At 42.3% G+C, this 21,461-nt stretch overlaps 1 protein-coding gene and 1 long non-coding RNA gene across 5 annotated transcripts in view; both read left to right on the top strand.

Annotated features, from left to right (window-relative positions):
• The first annotated feature begins 3,866 nt into the window (after window positions 1–3,866).
• DHRS12 (dehydrogenase/reductase 12) overlaps window positions 3,867–21,461 on the top strand; it is a 38,145-nt gene continuing 20,550 nt past the window's right edge. Inside the window, exons 1-5 of one of the 4 annotated variants that reach the window (XM_027674420.1) lie at window positions 3,867–4,053; window positions 4,715–4,848; window positions 8,029–8,111; window positions 15,355–15,447; window positions 16,786–16,867. In XM_027674420.1, coding sequence (XP_027530221.1) covers window positions 3,998–4,053; window positions 4,715–4,848; window positions 8,029–8,111; window positions 15,355–15,447; window positions 16,786–16,867 — 448 coding nt within the window. In that variant the 5' untranslated portion in view covers window positions 3,867–3,997. The remainder of the gene's footprint in view (window positions 4,054–4,714; window positions 4,849–8,028; window positions 8,112–15,354; window positions 15,448–16,785; window positions 16,868–21,461) is intronic. The other 3 variants (XM_027674419.1, XM_027674417.1, XM_027674418.1) reach the window with 3 other exon arrangements.
• On the top strand, window positions 18,043–20,072 carry LOC113963417. The gene is made up of 2 exons (XR_003532822.1): window positions 18,043–18,720; window positions 19,949–20,072. It is a non-coding gene; the product is annotated as an uncharacterized LOC113963417 (long non-coding RNA).

Here is a 21,461-nt window from a genome sequence, read left to right as displayed (position 1 = left end):
TTAGAAAGTACAATATTGAGGGAAAATAAAAAAGGCTGACAAGTGCCATCTAATATTGCATAGTACAAGAAAACAAAGTAGAAGGAAACTGCTAAAAAGAACAATGTCATATTGTAAGGTTTCTGAACAAATTGTATGAAACTCAGAAATCATGTATATGTGTTTGTAATACTGAATTTCTACCAAATGTCTTATTTGAATAAAAATAAGTGTAAGTGCATGAGCCTATGTGACTGCAGTCTAAAAATTAAGGTACTTTACATTTACCAGTCATGCTAATTATAATCAACCCTGCTGCAATTTCACTGAGATGAATAGTTATATCAGAGACTGATTTCGCCCACGGATTTAAATCTAAGCCATACTGACTCTTCTGTATGATTATTAGCACTCAAGCAAAGGAAGAACCTGTGATACTTTTCCACATCCTGCAGTATAGCAGCTCAAATGTGAGAGGGCCTCTGAGATGCAAACTGTGGGCCTGTAGGCCAACATACATGAAAGTTTTCTTTTAACAAGGTCCTCTTGATGTCCAGATGAGTTAGGTAACTGCATATTGAAGGGAGTACAAGAAAGATGAAGAGGGACTTTTTACAAGAGCATGTAGTGACAGGACAAGGGGGAATGGACTTACACTGAAAGAGAGTAGATTTAGATTAGCTATTAGAAAGAAATTCTTTACTGTGAGGGTGGTGAGGCATGGAACAGGTTGCCCAGAGAAGTTGTGGATGCCCCTATCCCTGGAAGTGTTTAAGGACAAGTTGGATGGAGCTCTGAGCAACCTGGTCTAGTGAAAGGCGACCCTGCCCACGACAAGGGGGTTGGAACTATATTATCTTTAAGGTCCTTTCCAACCCAGGATATTCTATGATTCTGTGATATCCTGTGGATTTGAGTCTCAGTCCTTTCGAAAAAAACCCAAACCTTTCAGTACCAATATAAAATGAATACACAGGGTGCAAATAATGGAGAAAAAAACCCCCACTATGCACACTTATTCACAAGTTGTTGTAAAAAACACCTTTTTATTATCATTGCTTATTTTTGCTTTTTGTATCACTATTCTACTTCTGCATGGATTTCACATTACTAGTTCATCAATATAATTTATCAGAAGATATCAGAAAAAGAGTTGCTTCAGTATTTTTACTGGACTTAAAAAAAATTAAAATTGTTCTGTAAAACAGGTGAAATAAGACTTTTACTAAAGAAACGTTGTGCTTTTTTACATGTGAGGGTTTGGCTCCACAGCTTTGCATGGGTAAGTTTCACACATCATTGTGGGTTCTGTTATAACAGTATGTGGACTGCTTGGAGACACAAAACTTCAGTCCATTCCTTTTGTATTTGAACACAACATATAACAACCATGTCAGCCGAGGTGTGACTGTTGCCCTGCTTTTCAATACCTCTTGGAGGATACATACTATTAGATAACATCTGCAATTTGGTAACTCTAGTTGCTCCAGAATAATCAATCCTAATAAGCAGCAAAATTTGCAGAAGAATAAGAAAAAAAGAATGGAGTGTAGCAGAACTCACCTGAGTCAATAAGCCCATGAACATTCCTGTCCAACAGCTGGTAGTAACAGCAGTAAGTTCTAGTAGAAGAGCAGTAAAAAAAACCCAGGTAGCTGAAGAAAATCACTTTCACAGCCTAGCAACAAACACATGCATTCAAGTTTGTTGCCTACTGTAACGACAAAGAATTTTTCAGTCCAAATGGTTTAGCCTGCAAGGAATTGGGTGTATCTGCATACACTTCATTTACTTCCAGAGATCAGCAGACTGCAGGGATGCACTCCTTAATTTATGACAATATAGGCTGAGACTACAAACAAAACACATTAGAGCTATCATCCCATTCTGCTTGTATTACCCATAGTCTCAGTGCTTAAGAAATAAGTACGGAAACACAGAAATTACAAGGGAATAAAACACAACCTGGTTTATTGCATTTACTCACAGGAGCTTCCATTGTTTTGTTTGGGCTTTGCTAATGTTTTTCAAAATGAAACCATATTTCCTGTAAAGAATGCAGCTAATTCTGTGGCATAAGCAGCTGTGGAACATTATTGTTCTCCTAACAGCACACTGAGATGCAGAGAAGATGCATGGGCTGAGATGAAGCCCAAGGTAAGACAGTCTCTAACTAGCATGAAAATGTGGGGCAGCACTGCAGTTTTCTGCCCGAATATTCATAACAGCAGGCATGCCCACATAATGCTCTGGTTTTCCCCTGCTGAGCCAGGGTTTGAGGAAAATAACCTCACACCTCTGGGCTGTGAGGGAAACAGACAAGCTGAAGGGCTTGCTGGGCATGGGACAGAAAGAAGGAAGGGGGGACATTACCTCAGCCTGTATGCAGGACTTGCACAAGCCTAACATCTCTTCTGTTCACAGCGAGTATGATTATCAGACATCATCATAGCAGTCTAGGCTGTACAGTTTTGGTTGCCAATTGCATGTTGTCGGTGATGATCACAAAACTATTTCCATATACTCACAGACATCACAGCACATGTCCATAGTTTCGACTGCCACTCAATTTCCACTATATGAAATAACATTCTGCCACTCACACTACTGCCAAGCTGTTCCCTTCTGGGCCCAAAGTCTCCATTTCAAGCAACAGAATCAGGATGAATTGTTTAGGAATACTTTAGTCACAAACTCCCAGGCATTTCCAAGAACAAGATCAGTTAAAACTGACTCAGGCTATTGGTTTTTTAATAGAGTCTTTCAGCTGTTTTAATAAGAACAAGCATTTTTAGATTTCATGCAAAAGCACAACATGTAGCTGGATGGTCTCTGCAAGGAAGAAAACATCACTGTGAAAAAGTGTCTCTTTGCCCGCTGAAAACTCTTACTTCACACACAATACACAGTACAAGCGGACAGTGCCGAGTTCAGCGAGTTCAAAAGTGTAACTTGATAGTGGGAAGTGACTTTTGTATGAGCCTAATACTCAAAAAATGTGCTGAGAAAGTGGAAGATTTTAGTATGAGGTCTTTGCCAGAGCAAAAAGATTTAGAAAAAGAAGTATCAGACCATCATACAGGATCAAAAAAGAATATTCCCATTTCTTCCCTATCTCTGCTATTGAAACCAGGCAACTTAAGCTCTTGAAAACTTAGATAGGGTTCTCTGCATATTACCCCACATACCACGTAAAATACATGAATTTATCTAACTTGTACACTGAATTTTCTAAGTACGTAGTCCTTTCATGTACTTAAAAGCATAATTATACCTATAATGACAATTTCCTTATGGCTAACATGGGCTGCCCAGATGTACAACTCCAACTGATTCTCTTGGGCTTCATAGCTCCAAAGCACATACTAGAGGAACTGAAAACACAAAATTTTGAGTTTCACTTCCCCTACTGCAACAGCCATTCGTGTACCCTTTCCTTACTAGTATACTTTGCTCCATTAGTAGGAGCTGGATATTTAATGGATTTGTTATGCAAAACGCTCCTTGGTGTAGCACAACACGGTTATGTTTCTGTGAGAGCATCCCTTTGACAGCTTTCCAGGGCAGAGGGTGCAGGCATAGATCCTGTAACTCTGCTCCCCATTCCCAAAACACAACACCCCGTTTGCAGTTCTGGATTAGCTGGCAGCAGCATCTGTCCCGACCAGGTGCCCTGGGAAAGTCTCCATCCTTCCTATGCCACCACCATCACCAGGCACAGCCATCTCCGGCGCGGCAGAAGCTCGCTGCGGCTGTCCTTGATGGCTAAAGAAGGGGAAAAACCAGAAAAGATAAGCAGAAACAACCCACAAACTGCTGCTGAGGGGGAAGGTGGCACAGCTCCCCCCTACTGACAAACTTGTTGCCCGCCCTTGCACCCTCCGTCAGTGCTGCCGGTTCGTGGCGGCGGGGGCGGCCGGGCAGTGCCGCCTCTCGGCCCTTACCTAACGCGGGCAGGGCTGACCTTATGTAAGGGCAGAGGCGGGGCCGGCACAGCTGTGGTGGAGGCAGCAGCGCCATGTCCTGGTACCGCAACACCGTGTGGTTCGTGAAGGGGCTGCGGGAATACACGAGGTACGGGCGGCGGCCCCCGCGGGCGGGAGCGCGGCGTGGGGCGGGCGCAGCGCCCGGGCCGGGGCGTTCCTGCCTGCCCGCGGGAGTTCAACCAGCTCGAGTTTATTTTGTATTTTCAATCGACCGCTCCCCACCCCGCCAAGCCAAGCGGATTGCCGCCTCTCTCTGTGAGAGCTGCACGGCCCGCCCCGCCCCGCCCCGGGGCTGCGGCCGGGCCCCTTCCCCGCTGTCCAAGTCGGGGGTGGGTGTTTGTGGCGGGCGAACGCCACGAGGAGCTGCTGTCGTGGACGGGCTTGTAAAGCACTGGAACAGGCTGCCTAGGGAAGTGGTGGAGGCACCGCCCCTGGAAGTGTTCAAAGATCATGTGGCTACAGCACTTGAGGACATGGATTGGAGGTGAACGTGGTGGTAGTGCTGGGGTTGATGGTTGGACTTGATGATCTCAATGGTCTTTTCCAACCTTGATGATTCTGTGGTACATCACTGGTTGCAGTGTCACTGGCAGTATTTGTGGCCTGTCCCACGAGTACAGAGAGTAACAGGGCAAGGGGGGGCATTCAGCTGAGCTGTGAGGGAAAAGTGCTTTTCAACTCTCCCCAATGTTTTTTTTTTCAGAAGTGGGCTCTTCTAGTTTTTTACGGGTGTGTCTTGCTTTATTCAGGGGCGGCTACGAATCTGCTTCCAAGCATTTCAATCCAGCTGATGTGGAGGTGGATGTGAGTGGGAGATCCTTCCTGGTCACCGGTGCAAACAGTGGCATTGGCAAGGCCACAGCCAAGGAGATAGCAAGGAGAGGTGAGCTGAAATGCAGTGGAGCTCTGAGGAGTTGATACAGATAACATGGAAGGAAGCAGGCTTGGCCTTCCAGCATAAACACACACAAATGCACGGGATGAGGGGTCATTTTACTGGGCTCTTAGTGTGGGTTACAGGTTTAAGCGCAATTGGTGCTGTGAAAACTGGCATAATGAAACCAAATAAGTGGAGAGGATCTGCACAGTGTTTTTAAGTGCATGTTTACCAAAACTATTTGTGTTATTGTGGCATCTAAGATGTTGGTGATGGATCACAGTCTTTTTAAAGCTGATTCAGTACAAGTAGCAGCCTGGCTGAATTTGAACTGTTTTGAAGAATTTGTGAATTTATCATATGATGAAAGAAAACAATTGGCTTTGCAAAGCTGAGATGGGAGAGTATAGAAAAAGCAATGTAGTTGTGCTTGATCTTAATGATAATACCTTGGAGTTTGTGCCTTTGGGCTGATTACATGCAATTATTTTTTTATCTAGCTCTCTGTACACAAGGAGATAGTACGAACTGGACCTAACTGCTGTTGAAGGATAAATGTAATCCCTTACAGAGTTGACAAAATAATTCCTGTTGTGCAAGAGTGATAGGAGTTTTGGCATGTAGAATAAAAAGGAGGAGCTTGTGCCTCTTTGCTCTCTCCTTGCGTGCTTAGGTGCGACTCAGTTAAATTAAACTAATTCAGAACTATTAGCATCAAAGAGTCTTTGGGTTAAAGATCTCCATCAGTATCAGCATGTGATTGATATCAGGTTCCGACTACTGCTATCATACATAATAGCTTTATGTAAATATTGCTTTGTCTGGTGACTGTTTTGCTCACAAATGGATATGCCTGCCAGGTTTTGCAAGGTGGAAGGCTGGTTGGATCTGTGTGGGATTTGGTCGCCATGTTTAGCAGAACAACCTTGGGCTCAGACTGTGTGTCTGATGTGTTGTATGGGCATTGCTGTTTCATATGAAATTAAAATGCCTTCCTGATCCTATTCTTGAGCATGTCACTTTGAAACTCAATGTCAGCTGTTGCGGCCCTGGCTTCTAGTTGAATCTCTTAAAGTACACCATGACAAGATAATAAGGATTTCAAACTCAGCAAAAGAATAATCAAGCTATGTTGGCTTTACCTTCAAGCATTCAGACCTTTCCAACTAATAATGATCTCGATGAAAATTTCTGTAGTCTAAGTTCAGCTTTTCTCTGAATTGGTGTCTTATGGATATGCAGATTTGGGCTTTTCTCTGTCTTGTGAACTGCACTTCCGACTTGATACAGTCTTCTCCCAATTACTCTGACAATTCCCATGTGTTAAGTTCAAATAATTTCATCTTTACTGTGGAAAATGTATTCAAATTCCTTTCCTAGTCCATAGGTCACACCAAAACTTCCCCTGTGTCCTCAAAGGCAACAAAAAAGTTTATATTCAAAGTCCTTAAAAATGCATCTCTTTTTGTGGAATGTTTTTCTGCTGTAGACTCTGAGAATGTTCCTGATCAGCTTGAAGGCCAACTGCTTCTTCCATGTGTTTAATTTGTATCTACACATATTAGTTGTGCTGTCTTTTGTGTTTTGGGAAGAGCTTCTTAAACATCTGCAAATGCGCATTCTCAACTGCCTTAAGGTCTGTAATTGGAGCCCTCCTTTGCAGTGAACTCTGCAGTCACTGTGAGAATGGCCAAAGAAATGAGCCTTGGACTGCCCCTTCTGATTGGCTTTTCTCTCACTCATGAAATCTGTTTTCCCTGCGGCAAAGACTGTCTTTCATTCTGATCTGTTCATATTCAGTGCCTGTCTGTGCAGGGTCCCTTCCATGGACAGCATTTGTGTTACACAAAATGAAGATTAACTGTGTTAAACATCAGTTAGTGTAATTTGTATTGTTTTCCCAGATTCAGGAGTTTCCTATGGCTGCCTGTGATTGTGCACTTGGTAAAAGTAACCCAGACAGCTCTGGAAGTGCTGTGGAGGAATCAGATGCTGTTAGGAAACCTCAGAAGAACCTTGAGGCTTGTTGGCCCCATCAGCTGCATGCCAAGGATACTTGCTATTGTGGTGCTCAGGGGAAGAACCTCTCTTGTAAACAGAAAATTTCATTATCAGCCCCCAGACTGGGCTGTGCAGTGTGTGACTGCACTATCCCTAGGGTAGTCTTGGTGTTTTGCATTCGGGGTCTGGGTGCTAGAAGAGTGACCTGGCACTGTTGTTACTATTATGCATCCTTTGGGATTACGTTCCTTGAGCTTTCTAGTGGTGAACTCTTAGCAATCCCTAAGACACCTTTAAAAATAGGTAAAAGTAAAGAGTACAGGTATTCCTGTGACTGAGAGTAAAGCATGACTTGTAATGATCAGAGAATACAAGGCATCAAAATAAAAAAATATATTCCTACTTTAGTCCTCTTTTTAAAGGCTTTCTATAGTGTGTGATGAGATCATGGCAAGTATCCAGGTCTCTGAAAAAAGCCTTGCCCTGGGTGTTCCTTTCAATGAAAAGTTGGTTGGAAGAGACCTGTAGAGGTCACCTTGTCCAGCATCTCACTTGAAGCAACTGCTGGCAACACTGCATCAAACCAGTCATTGCTTTGTCTCGCTGCCTGAAACCTGCAAGGATGCAAGTTATGATCTCTTTAGAAGAAAACTAATGAAAATTATTTTCCTTAATGGAAATAAGGCTCAGATGACCTGAGCCTCCTAAACTACAATTTGAGGCCATGGTCCTTGTCATATCTCCACTGCTGAGAAGAATTCTGATACCTGGCATTTTAATTTCCTTTTCATAGAGCAATTCTAGTCACTTGTGTTGTTCAAGCTCTTTACTGAACTTTCTAAGGCGTGTATCAAAAGAAGCATTTATAATACAGATGCCTTAGCTTCAATCTCCAGTATGGCTCTGGTATTTCATCCACTAAATATGATGTACAGACCTGACAGAAAAAGGTTTGAGCAGACAGTACTTGGAGTGCAGTGGTCTTTTCCATACATGCAGACTTGTGTAAGGACCCTATTACAGCATGATACTTCATCTTGCCTGCCTTCCGAGGGACCGGAGCCAAGCAGAAATCTTCCACCTCTCTTCTTATATCCAAAGTCTCCCCCAATTAAAATGCTAATGTCTCCCCCAAATGCAGTTAGTAATTAATTATCAACTGTGTTTCTTGTTTCAATCCACCAGGTGGCATGGTTCATCTGGTTTGCCGAAATAAGGAACGGGCCGAGGTTGCCCAAGAAGAAATAGTGACAGAAACGGGCAATCCGGTGAGTTACCTTTCAGTCTCTTGTTTACTCTTAGAAAAATTGTTAATATTAAAGACCTTGGAGGCCTTGAGATACTGTTTTGACGTTTTACTCTTGTGTTTTTAATAGTGTTTTCATACGGATGTGGAAACATCTTGTAGTTTATCATTCATATGGTTTGAAGTGATTTCATTTCATTAGATTATGTTTTCTGTGATAAGTAACATCATTAGCAGCATGCTGTTTTATTTGATGTTTGTTGTTGATATGTTTTGTGATGTCCTACTTACTATTCCCAACTATGTGGCTGAGGCTTTTAAAAGTTAATGTGTTGCAACACTTGCAACAACATTTATGAGTCTACTGCATTGGAGCTGAAGGTTTTATGTGTCTGAATAACATGCCCTTGGTTTGCTAAGGTTGGCTGCTCTGTTAAGTCCTGTGTGTGGTCCTAGTTCCATGTTCTGTGTGCTTTTCCATCTCATTTTCTTATAATACCTCTTCCTTACCTCCTTCCTTTTGTTACATATTCTTTTTTTCTGTATGTGTCATTCTGCAGTATGCCCCTGTAGCTGTCACTGTTGTTTTTGCTAATTATTCAGGAGGGTGTGATTATGGAGAAGCACATAGGTCATTAGCTCTTAGTTTTGGCTGGGATAGAGTTAATTTTCTTTATAGCAGCTCCTGTGGTGCTGTGTCTTGGATTTGTGACCAAACCAGTGTTGACAACCCATGTTTTAGTTATTGCTAAGAGCTCACACAGTATCAAAGTGGTTCTCACACTGCTCCACCATAAGCAGGCTGGGGGTACATGAGAAGATGGGAGGGGGATCACTAGAACAGCTGACTCCAACTGACCAAAGGGATCATCAGTAAAAGCTGGGGGGAAGAAGGAGTAAAGGGGGACATTGACAGTTGTGGTGTTTCCCAAATCACTGATGCATGGGAAGAATTCCTGCTTTCCTGAGGATTGTTAAATGCCTGCCTGACAGTGGGGAGTAGTGAATGAATTCCTTATTTTGCATTGTTTGCGCACACAGTTCTGCTTCACTTATTAATCTGTCTTTATCTCAGCCCACAAGTTTTATCTGTTTTGCCTTTATGATTGTCTACCCCTTTCCACTGGGAGAGGAGTGAGTGAGTAAGTGGTGGTACAGGGCTGAACTACCTACCAGGGTTAATCCACAGCACTTGGATGGAGACCTATCTTCATTTTAAATAATGACTTGGCTCTTGTACACAGTATTTTGATTCCAGTAATAGTTTTTAATGTGGATCAAAAATTCTGAAGACATTTTATGGTTAGAGATGTCTTATTGACTAAATTTCTGCTTTTAGGTTTCAGCTCCCTAGTGTGACGCAACCAGCATTACACTTCAGTTCTTTAATGGAGGTAAATTAGATCAGTTGTTATGTAGAAATAAATACTTCCCAGCTATCTATAGCTGTGTAATCCCATGGCTGTAGTAAGACTGGTGATTATCTGTACTACCTCCCTTACTAACTGCAATCAGACAGTCTGGGAAAAGAGGTGAGTTTGATCTCTGAAGGTTCCTTCATGTTCTGTTTTCTATCATCTGGTGAAACAAAACTTGAAGCAAATAATGTTCTTCCTTTAAAGACAGATGAATTACTGCATTCCCACTCTGATAGGCTGCAAACCTGTAGTTTCTGTAGTCATGAAAGAGTACAAGGGCACTGCAGGACTTGTTTGTGACCCTGGGGATGGGGCACTTGTATAGAGAGCAGCTTTCAGCGAAGTGTTAGATGAGCTGTACAAGAGGCCCTGTGGGACACGTGACTGCAGTGGGAAGAGCATTTTAATAAGGAGTCCCCAAGAACATCCTTCTTTATAAGTACTCATTCAGAAGCAATCCATTGAGATAATATAATGCTTTATCTACAACTTGACAAGCTGTATCCAGACTGAACTTGCTCTTTCTGATAGTTTGGATGGAGATCCTGTTATAGTATGTAACAAAGCTTCATTTATAATGAAGTGTATAACCAAAGATTTTTCCTGTTTTCTGCAACACATGCCTGAGTTCAGTGCTGAAATGGAGTTACTTGACAGGCACCTGCACCTAGACTTGGGAACTGGAAAGTTCTCCTAATCTGTTACAGTAGATCCAGTCACGAAGATTAGGTTTCACTTTGAAAATGGCTTTTCTACCACTGAGGACTTTTATAGGGAACAGGCGTGTGTGTCCTTTTCCTGAGTCAGTGTGACAGTCTTCAGCAGATAAGTGTTGAATTAGATCTTTTTCAATCTCTGAAATCCCTTGTAATATTGAGCATCTGCCCAAAAAACCTTAGCTGTTCTCTACCAGTAGATAACAGTAGTAGCTTTAAAAGTAGAAAGCTTCTAGAGAGGTATCCAGCTCGAAACAGTAGAGCAGTGTCAAGTTTGTGGTCCAGAATGATTCACAGAATGAGTAAGGTTGGAAGTGGGTCATCTGGTCCAATCTCCCTCATCAAGCAAGGTCATCCTAGAGTACCTTATTACAAGGAGAAAATTCTGACCCTAACTCAACTAAAGAGCTGAAATCCAATGGCTAGAGAGAGTCATGTGCTTTTTATCTTCAGGAAAGCAGAATTATAGGCAGGGAATAATGCCATATAATTTTTTCAGCTTCTTCACTTATCTCATTTGCTTGTATAATGAGTATTTAAAGAAACAACTTGGAAAGAGAGGAGGCCCTTTAATGATTATTTGTTGTTTTGCATGAGAACACATCCTCTGCATAATTATTTTAAAACAACCTTTTCCTGGGATATGTCATAAGACTGTCTGTGGTGTGTCTTTGAGACTAAGTGCTATCTAGGAGAAGAGTAGGAGTTGATGTGCCTTTGTATGCAGATAAATGCCACTGTGCTTGTACTATGTAGAACACAACTCTGTAAAAAAGAAAATGAATTGCCTGTAACAAACAGCAAAAGGTTTTTGATGTTTTTGAGGCAGGCATTATTTCTAGCTTTAGTGTTTTAGAAAATTATAACTTTGCTCTATGTCAATATGTCAAGCTTTTTTTTTTTAATTCTATTACATATTGCATCCCCATTCCTGGTCTTAGTATTGCAAAACATTGCAAGAGTGTTGTGACATGGGATGACTAACAAGAACTTAGCATTTAATGCAGCAGTTAGCATAGAAGGGGATGCAGAAGGCACCTGATACTCTGAGACAGCTGGAGTGGGTGCAGTGATGCACCTGAAAGCATGCTCTCCCACTCTGGTTGGAGCAGCTGTGCCTGGCACATGGGAGACTGGCCCAGACAGAGCTCCAGAGGAATAATCTGGCAGATGTTGGGCTGCAGGGAGTGACTGGTACTTTTCCCTGAGCCTGGGGCAGCGCATGATGGTGGCTTCATTTGTTGGGCTCTGCTGTCATCAGGGTGCTGGGCTGCCAGGTGAAGCGACAGCAGGAGGTGAGCAGGCTGCATAGCCATAGGGAATAGAAACAGGAGATTGACAGGGTCTTTATAGAGAGCCAAAGAGCACATGGTATGGAAGGAAGGGTGGCTAGAAGCTGTGCTTGAGTAAGCAGAGGATAGAGACTCCTAAGATGAGGAGGAATGGAAGCTTGTGAGTGCTGGCAACAGAAGGGAGGCTCATTCTCTGCCTGCAGATGTGCATTTATAAGATAGGTATAGTGCCATGGTAACAGATGAGGAAGAACAGGCTCTGTCAGGGGAGGTGTTAGAGACACATGATCCTGAACAGTTGTTGACAGTGGGAGGAAGTGGTGGGTGATAATGGCTGAAGGCTTCTTCCTGTGGGGGATGCAGGCACCCATCTGCAGTCTTGGCTTGATGTCTTGAGAGGTTTGTCACTTGCTGGGGATTCAGATCTAAGGGTATTGTGGAGAGTCTGCTGAGGCTGGTCTGGACCTAGGACCAATACTTCCTGTTGCCCAGCCACATGGGCACCCGTGACATTGTGAGGGGTGACCTGGAGTTCAAGAGTGCTTACAGGGAGTCAAGGGCATGGGAGCCCAAGGAGTGGTCCTCTAAATCCTTACAGTGAAAGGGAAGGGCTTGAGTAGGAGCATACACACCCCGCAGGTCAACACCTGAATGTGCTTCTGGTGTCACTTTGGCCTTTGTCACTTTGTCTATGGCCTTTATGACCTCTTTGACCTCTGAAAAGTGAGTATTACTGAGCAGCAATGACAAATTGGAGCAAGAGTGTCTTTGCCAGCAGATTTGCTAAGCTAGTGAGGAGGGCTTTAAACTGGTTTCATTAGGTAGTTATCACAGGGACAGTGAGTAAATGTCTAGGGGACTGCAAAATGGAGGAAGCTCTCACAGTTTTCATATGAAAGCAGCATGACTGGGAGCCCATTTCAGATGCCTATACATGAATACACATGATGTAGGAAACACAGGAATCCATGCATGATTGCAGAGTGTGATCTCACTGGGATTAGAGAGAAATGGTTGGCATTACTAGAGTGGTGGAGTAGATGTATTCCCTTGCCCTTTGTGCTGCTTTTGACTGGGGTAGAGTTAATTTTCTTCACAATGGCTAGTATGGGGCTGTGTTTTGGATTTGTGCTGAAGACAGGGTTGCTAATACAGAGATGTTTTTGTTATTGCTGAGCAGTGCTTAGGCAGAGCCAAGGCCTTTTCTGCTTTTCATACTGCCATGCTGGCAAGGCAGTTAGGTGTGCATAGGAGGTTGGGAGGAGATGCAGTTGGGACAGGTTGACAAACTGACCAAAGGGATATTCCAGACCATGTGACATCATGCTCAGTTTATGAAGTGGAGGGAAGAAGGAGGAAGGGGAGGATGTTTGGAGTGATGGCATTTTGTCTTCCCAAGCAACAGTTATGTGCGATGTGGCCCTGCTCTCCTGGACACCTGCCTGCCCTTGGGAAGCAGAGGATTAGTTCCTTGTAAAAAGCCTGCAGCACCAGGTATTCCCAGGCAGTCTCCCATCCAAGTGCTAGGCCCAACCCTGCTTAGCTTGTGAGATCAGATGAATTGGGCATTCTCAGGGTGGAATGGCCATGGCCTTGTTTTGCTTTGCTTGCGTATGTTTCTTTTGCTTTCCCTATTAAACTGTCTTTACCTCAACCCATGAGTTTTCTAGCCTTTACCCTTCCGATTCCCTCCTGGTCTTGCTAGTGTGGGAGTGGCTGTGTGGTACTTGGCTGCTGGCTGGGGTTAAACCACAACACCCTTTTAGAAACACGACCTGGAAAGTCAAGGAAGAGGAGTGCTCTCTGCAAGGTAGTGGCTTGAATTCATGAAGCTTTGCTTTGAAATGGGTAATGACTCAGTTGAGAGCTTTTGGGTAAGGCGCAGAGGTCATACCAGTGTGGGTGACATCATGGTGGATGTCTGCTACAGACTGCCTGATGAAGTAGAGGAAGTAGATGGAGTCTTCTTAGAGGTCTGAGGAAGCCCCATGGTCACAGATATTCATGGAGCACTTGAACCACCCTGACACCTGCTGGCAGCATGTCAGAGCGTAAACAACCCAGGAAATTTCTGGAGAACATCAAGGATGATTTTTTTGATATGAGTGTTGGCCAAGCCAGCTGGAGGTGATCTCTGCTGGACTTGCTATCAGTAGCAGTCTTGAACAGCTGCCTTGGTGGAAGTGGTCATGAGATTGTGGAATTTAAGATCAAGACAGACAAGAAGGATGAGTAGTAGAATTACAATATTTGGGTTTAGGAAAGAAGATTTTTGTTTTGTTTTTTTATGGAGCTGTTTGGTAGCAAAAGGCTGTGGAAAAACTGGTTGATCTTCAGGGAGAAGCTCTTCAAAGTGGGAAGTTCTTCCTGTTAACTGGAAAAAGACAAATCACTCATCTTCAAAAAAGGCAAGCAGGATTTGGGGAACTACAAGTTGATCAGCCTCACCTTGCTCCCCAGAAAACTACAGAGCAAATCCTCATGAGAGCCATGAAAGACAGGAAGGTGATTGAGAAAACACAGTGTGAATTTTTCAAGGGCCAACCTGGACTGACTGTCCTGATTGCTGCCTTTGATGAGATAGCTCTGCCTATGGACAAGAAGGGAGCAGTGCGCTCCTTAGGTTTGACAAGGCTTTTTACATGCTATCCTTGTAGCCATTTTGGAGAGATGCAGTTTGAACTGGTGGATGACAAGGTGGGTGGAAAACTGTCTGGAACATATGGCTCAGAAAGTAACAATCAACAGAACAAAGCTGATCTGTTAATGATTTTTAGTGGCAACCCCCATGAGTCAATATAGGGGCAAAAATTGATGATATCTCTTTAACAGCTCAGGTGATGGTGTGGAGTGCAGTCTTTGCCTAGCTGGCTGGAAAGCAGCTTTGCAGAAAGGGACTTTGCAGAAGTTATTTCTGAGTGAACAGTGTGCCCTGCAGCAAGGAAGGCCAACACACCCCAGGCTGTGTGAACATGAGGCTAGCCACCAGGCAGAGGGAGGTGTATCTCTCTCTGTTAAGTCTTTGTGAGATCACAGCAGGAGTTCTGTGCCCAGTTTTGGACTCCCCAGGTCGAGGAAGTCATCCGTGTCTTGCAAGTCCAGTGGAGGGCTGCCCAGGTGACAAGGGAAATGGTACATGTGATGTGCAGTGTGAGTCTAGGAGGCTGATTTTGCTCAGTGTTGAGAAGGCCCAGGTGGGTCTTACTGTAGTCTACAGCCATGTGATGGGAGTGTGTAGGGAAGACAGTATTAGGCTTCTCCTGGAGGTCTGCAGTGAAAGGACCAGAGGCAGCCAACACAGATTAGAACAGGGTAAAAAATGCTGAGTAGATAGTAGGAAAAACTTTCACCATGGGGGTGATAAAGCACTTGAGCAGGGGGCTCAGACAGGCTGTTGAATCTCCATATTTGCCAAGCAGCCTCCAGAGGTCTCTTCCAAGCTAAATTATTCTCTAATGCTGTGACCTTGAACATTTCATTGGAAAGTTCCTTACAGCCAAAGAGGAAGCTGCTGTATGAATTGTTTAAACTGAAGTTTTGCAAGCTTTGCAATATTTTTCTAGTTCTCTGCTATGCCTGACTGTCTGTCACGTATTTGTCTAAGTAGGACTCTGGCATTAAAAAACTGTGTCTCAGAAGCAGCTGAATCAAGTGACTAAGCATGTTTTAAGGACTAGAATTATATTTCTCAGTTGTGCATGTTAACCTGTTTTAGTTGTGTTCTGGAGACAATATTTTTTTCATACTGCTTAAGTACTTTTTCACCTAGACAAGCCTAAGCAGTGAAAAGGGTCTCTTCGCTGTCCCTGTTATTTATAACTTAGTTTCTTTTCTTTTAGAATATCTTCTTGCATATTGTGGATATATCTAATCCCAAGGAAGTATGGAAATTTGCTGAAAAATTCAGAAATGAACATAAATTAAATGTGTTGGTAAGTTTACATACTTAAACCTTGTGTCTGTCTTTGGAGAGCATAGCCTATGAATTTGTCCTACAGGTCATGTAGATGTCACAATTTGTCTTCCAATTCTCTGCTTAATTTTTTCTAAATGTTTTTTCAGGCGTATCCATGGTCTATTTGCTCTTGTCCATTCTCAGTTCACAAAGATAAGAAGAAGAGACAAGAGCAGTACAAGCTGCATCTTTTGAGACTGCATTTCAGCTGCATCTTTTGAGACTCTTATGACACACTTTCTGTTTGACTTCCATTACTAGTTACTTTGTCCCTCTTGAAACTAGACCTTCTTAAAGATTAAACTTTTATGAAAAGTCTAAAGACAAGTCTAAGACAGAGCCAGGGAGAGAGCAAACAGTTAAATGTCATGGTTGGTAAAGGGCTCAGTACACTTTCCCCTTTATTTAGCAGTGAAAATTTGCTAAGGGGGCTGTTCTAAAGCTGAGGTACCTGGAGCAGTTATTTTCTTGCTTAGTAGATGAGGAACTTCTGATAAAAATGGGAAAACAGCTTTTGAGGAGTGGCAGTGAACGAGCAGGAAGGTGTGTAGGGACAGATATTTTTTTGAGGTGAGAAAGAAAAGCTCGAGCTCCCTCTGGAAGGTAAGATAGGGAAAGAAGTGTGTCTGAGCTTATGCTGGTTGCACACAGCTTGCACACTTCTGGCTGTTCATGAGGATGTGTCTTACAGTGCATACCAACTGTGTGGTGCAGCACTGTTCTTGGCAATGTGTGAATCAGGTGAGGTATCCGGGCAGGATTGCCAGGTAGACAGAAAAGCTGAGATCCTACAACCAGGACACCAAGTCACTATGAAGCACCTCTGCTAGTTAGCTCTGCTCTTCTCAGGGCTAACTAGGATGCAGCAACCTGCTGACCTGGATAACCTGCCAAATTTGGAGCTCATTTGTTTTTTTTGCTGAGGGTGGGAGTTCCTGCGGGTCATTCTTCTACATGTTGTACAGTTTACTTATGCATATTTATGTTCCAGTATTTTTTCTACAAAATAAAAAAAAATGCTTGCATATTACTTTCTGTGAAAAAAGAGTTTAAAGACTTGGGGTAAGGCACTGAGGACTGTTGGTTCTTAGTGTAATACATCTGTGGTGAGCCATTTCTCTGAGGATTCTTTCTTTTGTGAGAAACCTCTATGATCAGCCATAGAGTGACTTGGAATAGCATGGTTTATTGAAATAGGTTGTAGCTTTGTGTTGCAGTATCAAAACCCAGCAAACTAACATTGACTGCTTGTACATGTGGATTTCCTTGTAGATATTTGTGTAGATTATTTTTGTTTAAAGGAGTTGTTTTACAGATCAACAATGCGGGATGTATGGTGAATAACAGAGAGTTAACTGAAGATGGACTTGAAAAAAACTTTGCAACAAATACTTTGGGTGAGTATGGATTGTTTAGTTCTGGAACATACTTATTTTCATTACAGAAGTGTGTTTGTATAGCTGGATTCATGAGGAATGTATTCCTGCTTAAAGAGAGATTGTACCATTGCTAAGCCAGGGAAGGAGCAGGGAAGGAAAAGAAGAAATATTACAGCTTGTTTGGAGTGTCACTGTTTTTAATTTCTCAATTTTTCAATTGTTCTGCTGTCAGCACCTTTATTTATCATAGCAGCAGTGGACAACTGCAGATAAGATTTAATTAAATAATTCAAAATTCGCTAGGAAATTTTGTTCCAAGCAGTGCTCCTAATGATGCTCTTCATAATAAGTTTGCTTCTGTGGCTTAGGTAGAGCTTCAGGTATTTAAAGAGACATTCAGTGTGTCAGTAGGCTTCCACAGCCCTGTTTGGTGAGACAGGCACTGTGTAGGAAGACTGTGCTGTATACAGTGCCCTGGGCTCTCTCAAAGAGATGTAATCTCTAGTCAGGTGATAGAGCAGTAGAGGGCAAGTCTTGGGCACTCCACATATAAGGGGCCTAACCTGTGAACTGTGTGGTGGTGGTATAAGAGGCACAAGTGAAGGGAAGCAAGTCAAGAGGAAAGGGGAGATGCGGATGAGCAGGGAAGACGGCAAGCAAAGTGTAAAGTTCCCCCATAAAAGCCCTGGAAAAGATGTGAGCAAACAACAAGCTAGCAGAGAGAAGAGCTGCCTGCTGCTGCTGATACCTATAGGGCTGAAAGCTGCACCTCTTGCAAAGAGAGATGCGGTGCTTGCATCAACCAAGAGTCCTGACGCTCTGTCTCTGTGCAATGTAGGTGGTTCTCTCAAGAGATTGCCTTTAATGTATTCAAAAGTGATGCATTAAGGAGGAACTGTGGTGCTTCGTGTTTTCCTCCTGTTCATCAGCATCTGGAATGAGGAAGGGGAAAGCTTAGGCTATAAAGATAAGGCATTTATAGAACTAGCATAACCTGGAAGCCACTGTTGGTTTTTATTCTTAGCCTTTTTCCTGTGTTGCTTTGTAAACTAACATTTTAGGTATAAATGTCCTGTGCTTTGCTGATATGGTGTATACAGCTTATTTTTTCTGCTAGTCTGACTAAATTAAACTGACAAATCAAGAATAAAGGCACAGATTCATTCCTTCAAACTAATCTTTTGCTAACATTCTTTTGTTTCTCATGGCCAAAAAATTCATAATTATTTTATTTTGCTATCAAATTTCCCCTGGCTACAGAAGTACAAGAACTTCTGCACTGAGAAATGTATTCACCTTAAATTAGTTTAACCCTCTTGTGGTTTTTCAAACAAAAATCCAGCAATGTGCAAAGGTACAGTTCATTCAGAGAGAAGCAGAGTGAAACAAGTACTACAGTCTGAATGCAAAAGCTTGCTTTGGTTTAGTTTTAAACATTGAGGAAATTAATTGCTGATGAACCATACTAGTGCATCACTTGAATTACATTTTATCGCAAAAGTAGAAGCAGCAAGTTCTGCTTTCCCAGCTGTAAATCAGCCTCACTAGTGATATACAGCTGTACAGAGGAAGCTGAATTATGGTTGTAGCAAACTAGGAAAATGCCTATATTATCTTTTGTGAATATTACTTATAGATCTCCTTTATTTATTTGTGTATCACTTGCTGCATGGTTGTATAAGAAGTTTGAGGAGATGAGGCATCCTTTGTTGTCCAGCTTCTTCAGAGTTCAAACAAGGACTTGGTTCTTTGCTTAGACCGGTTCTCTCTAGGCAACAATAAGGATTACATTTTGAATCTCTTAGAACAGAGTGGGACTTGGTTGAGCTGGAAGAGGCTGGCTGTACAAGAGAAAGCTTCTGTGCTTGCAGGTCAGACACACATGAAGGACAAATGCTACAAACTGCATGCTTTTTTGTTCAAAATTGCAGATGGGGTAATAAATCGTAACTTCTGGAGCCAAAATAGGAGAAAGCTGTTTGGAGAAACACCTGTCAGAGTAGATGCTGTGTTATTTTCCCAAGCACAAGATGCCTTTGGGTGTGCTTTACTTTGGAGAAGTTATTTCTGTATCAGTAACTACCTGTGGTTATAGGTTCCCAGAGAAAAACTTGGCTAAATTAGGTATGGCTGGTATATAGGTTGGCTGTAAACTAGCATGTGGTCTGAGAGGACAAGTTAAATTCCCCTCTCTGTCCCAGCAGCACTAAAGCCTGAAGGCTGGTGTGGGCTCAAGACCCCTGTTCAGAAAATGTGCAGTTGTTCCCCTCGGTAGCAGCATGGAAATGCTTGAATGATCTCTGCAGAAACAAGATAGAATAATATCAGTATCTTTTGCAGATCTTCACATTCAGGGTGTTCCTACTATGTTTCTTTCATTTTTTACTTCTACCCTGGATCTTAGCTCTGGTCTAGTAAAGGAGCATGTAGGTTGTAACTGTCTAATAATGCAAGACTCTGAAATATCAAATGCTTTAAATGCACAACAGAGTCTTTGAATTCTGTATCTGATATCTGATTAACACTTCTATAAGCTGTAAATTTACTCATTTAGGTGTCTGAAATGCTGTGGAGCTTTTAAATCCACTCTAGGAATATTTCCCTCGTAACTGATCTGTTAGTCCATTTCTGAGCATAATGGATGCTAAGAGTTCAGTTCTAATTGATCGTGTGCCTTGTGAAACACATTTTGTATCTTGATCTTTTCTTGGGCATATGCGGGACAAAAAGGACTGCATATATACAAATTTAATACTGGTTGGAATAGGAAGTAAAATTCCTTTAATGTAAAACACTACTGACTGGCTAATTGAGGACAGCAACTGAAATAGGACGTGTACAGTCCTCTCTAAAGTTGTCAGAATATGCAGGTGGGTGAAGGTCAGGAATATGCAAAATGCAGGTTGATAGTTCAGGCTTTGTATGGGTTGTCTGATATTCAAGTTCAAACTGTAAGCTGCTTTGAGCAGGCAGTGGCAGCTGCATCTGTGCTGGTGCCTGTAGCATCCTTAGAATGGGGCTCAGGCTCAAACACTGTGTGGCTTGTCATGGTTCTGTTGTTGCTGTCAAATGAAATACTGTTCCTTTTTTCCCTGCTAGAGCCTCAAGAATTGTTGAGTGATTGTTGGAGCTCAGTGAAGGTGTAGTGAGCAGAATAGCTGTGGAGCACTCAGACTCAAATGCAGGAGCACTAACCAGACATGAGTCTGAAATAGCACTTTGCTGATTGAAATGCACCTTCAGTATGAAATATAGTGACTGGCTTGGGGTGATGCGGGCAGGTTTCCTGGGGAGCTGCCAATCGTGGTGGGCAGATTTTTATTTTTGTATTCTTTAGTTTGTGATGTTGCCCTTACATTTCTTCCTGTGGGCTGACTGTGTACTCAGGGTTGTATCTGGGAGTTGGGCAGCAATAAGCAGTCATTTCATCTGATGAGACTTGCAAACTTCTGAGTCAACTTTTTTTTTTTTTATTTTATTTTACTTGTTTTAGTATAACTCCCAGGAAAGACTATTAAAGATGGCCCTATTTAGTAATTTTAGAAAAAAATGTCAGCATTGATAAGCAAGTGTCGGCAAAAGCAGCATGTCCTTATTGAAGCACCAGACATTTAGCTGAAACAATCTTTGTTCCTCTATTTTATAGCCTGCCTCACTTTACTTTTACTCAACACATCTTCCTTCTTGACATGGAAAAATGGCATATATGTTACATTTTTATTGCTACTTACCAGCCAAGAGGATGCTAAAACACACTCAGAGATAAATAAATGATGCTCCCCGTATGCACCTTTTCTTCAATCTAATGTGCTCTCATGTTTTAATAATATATAGACATATACATTTACTCTCTGTGCAAGAAGCAGAAGAGCCAGAGGAAATAAGATGTTTATCTATCACAGTAGCAGTACAGCCCATCTATGGCAAACTCCCTAACCTGTATGGGTATTTATCAGTCTCTTCCCTACACATTTACTGTATCTAACTGGTGTTTCACACAAGCCAGTGGAGCCTGATCGACTGTGTTCTGAATTACTTGGAAGTCAAATAACTTGGATATCAGTTGCCAGTCTGCCATAAGTTCAATGCCTGATCTTTGGCAAGTCAGTCTTACCTGTGAAAAGGAGAGTGTGATACCAATTTTCTTTCTAAAGAGCTTTGAGACTTACAGATGAGAGATACCACCTGAAAGGATAAGGTTTAATATAATTGCACATCCAGTAGCTGTACTAAAGCCTGGGTTCCCAGGACACAGAGGAACCCTTATTGAGCTGAGCTTTGTAATTTGAGGGAAATGTAAACCTTTGTTTTGTCTTTCATGTTTATTGACTCTTCCTATATGCTCTGTTATTGCTAGTGCATTGGAATTGACCCTCAGAGACAGCACACTAAAATTTTCATTCCTGAGCTTGTACTCAGGAAAGAGACTCAGGGATCTCTGAGACTAAGAACTGCATAAATTGTAGGCTTGAAAAGATAACCAGGTCAAGGAAGAATGTCAGTTTGTTTGTTGGGGGCTTTTTGTATATTTTTTTTTTTGTTCCCACTTTTTTTCACAGTCAAAATAACACTGTTCCTACTAATACTGCAAAGCTCAGGCAAATGAAAAACT

The sequence above is a fragment of the Neopelma chrysocephalum genome, unplaced genomic scaffold, assembly GCF_003984885.1.
Source record: "Neopelma chrysocephalum unplaced genomic scaffold, ASM398488v2 Primary Assembly neopelma1_25, whole genome shotgun sequence".
Taxonomy (NCBI): domain Eukaryota; kingdom Metazoa; phylum Chordata; class Aves; order Passeriformes; family Pipridae; genus Neopelma; species Neopelma chrysocephalum.
This window is presented reverse-complemented; position numbering and strand designations above follow the sequence as displayed.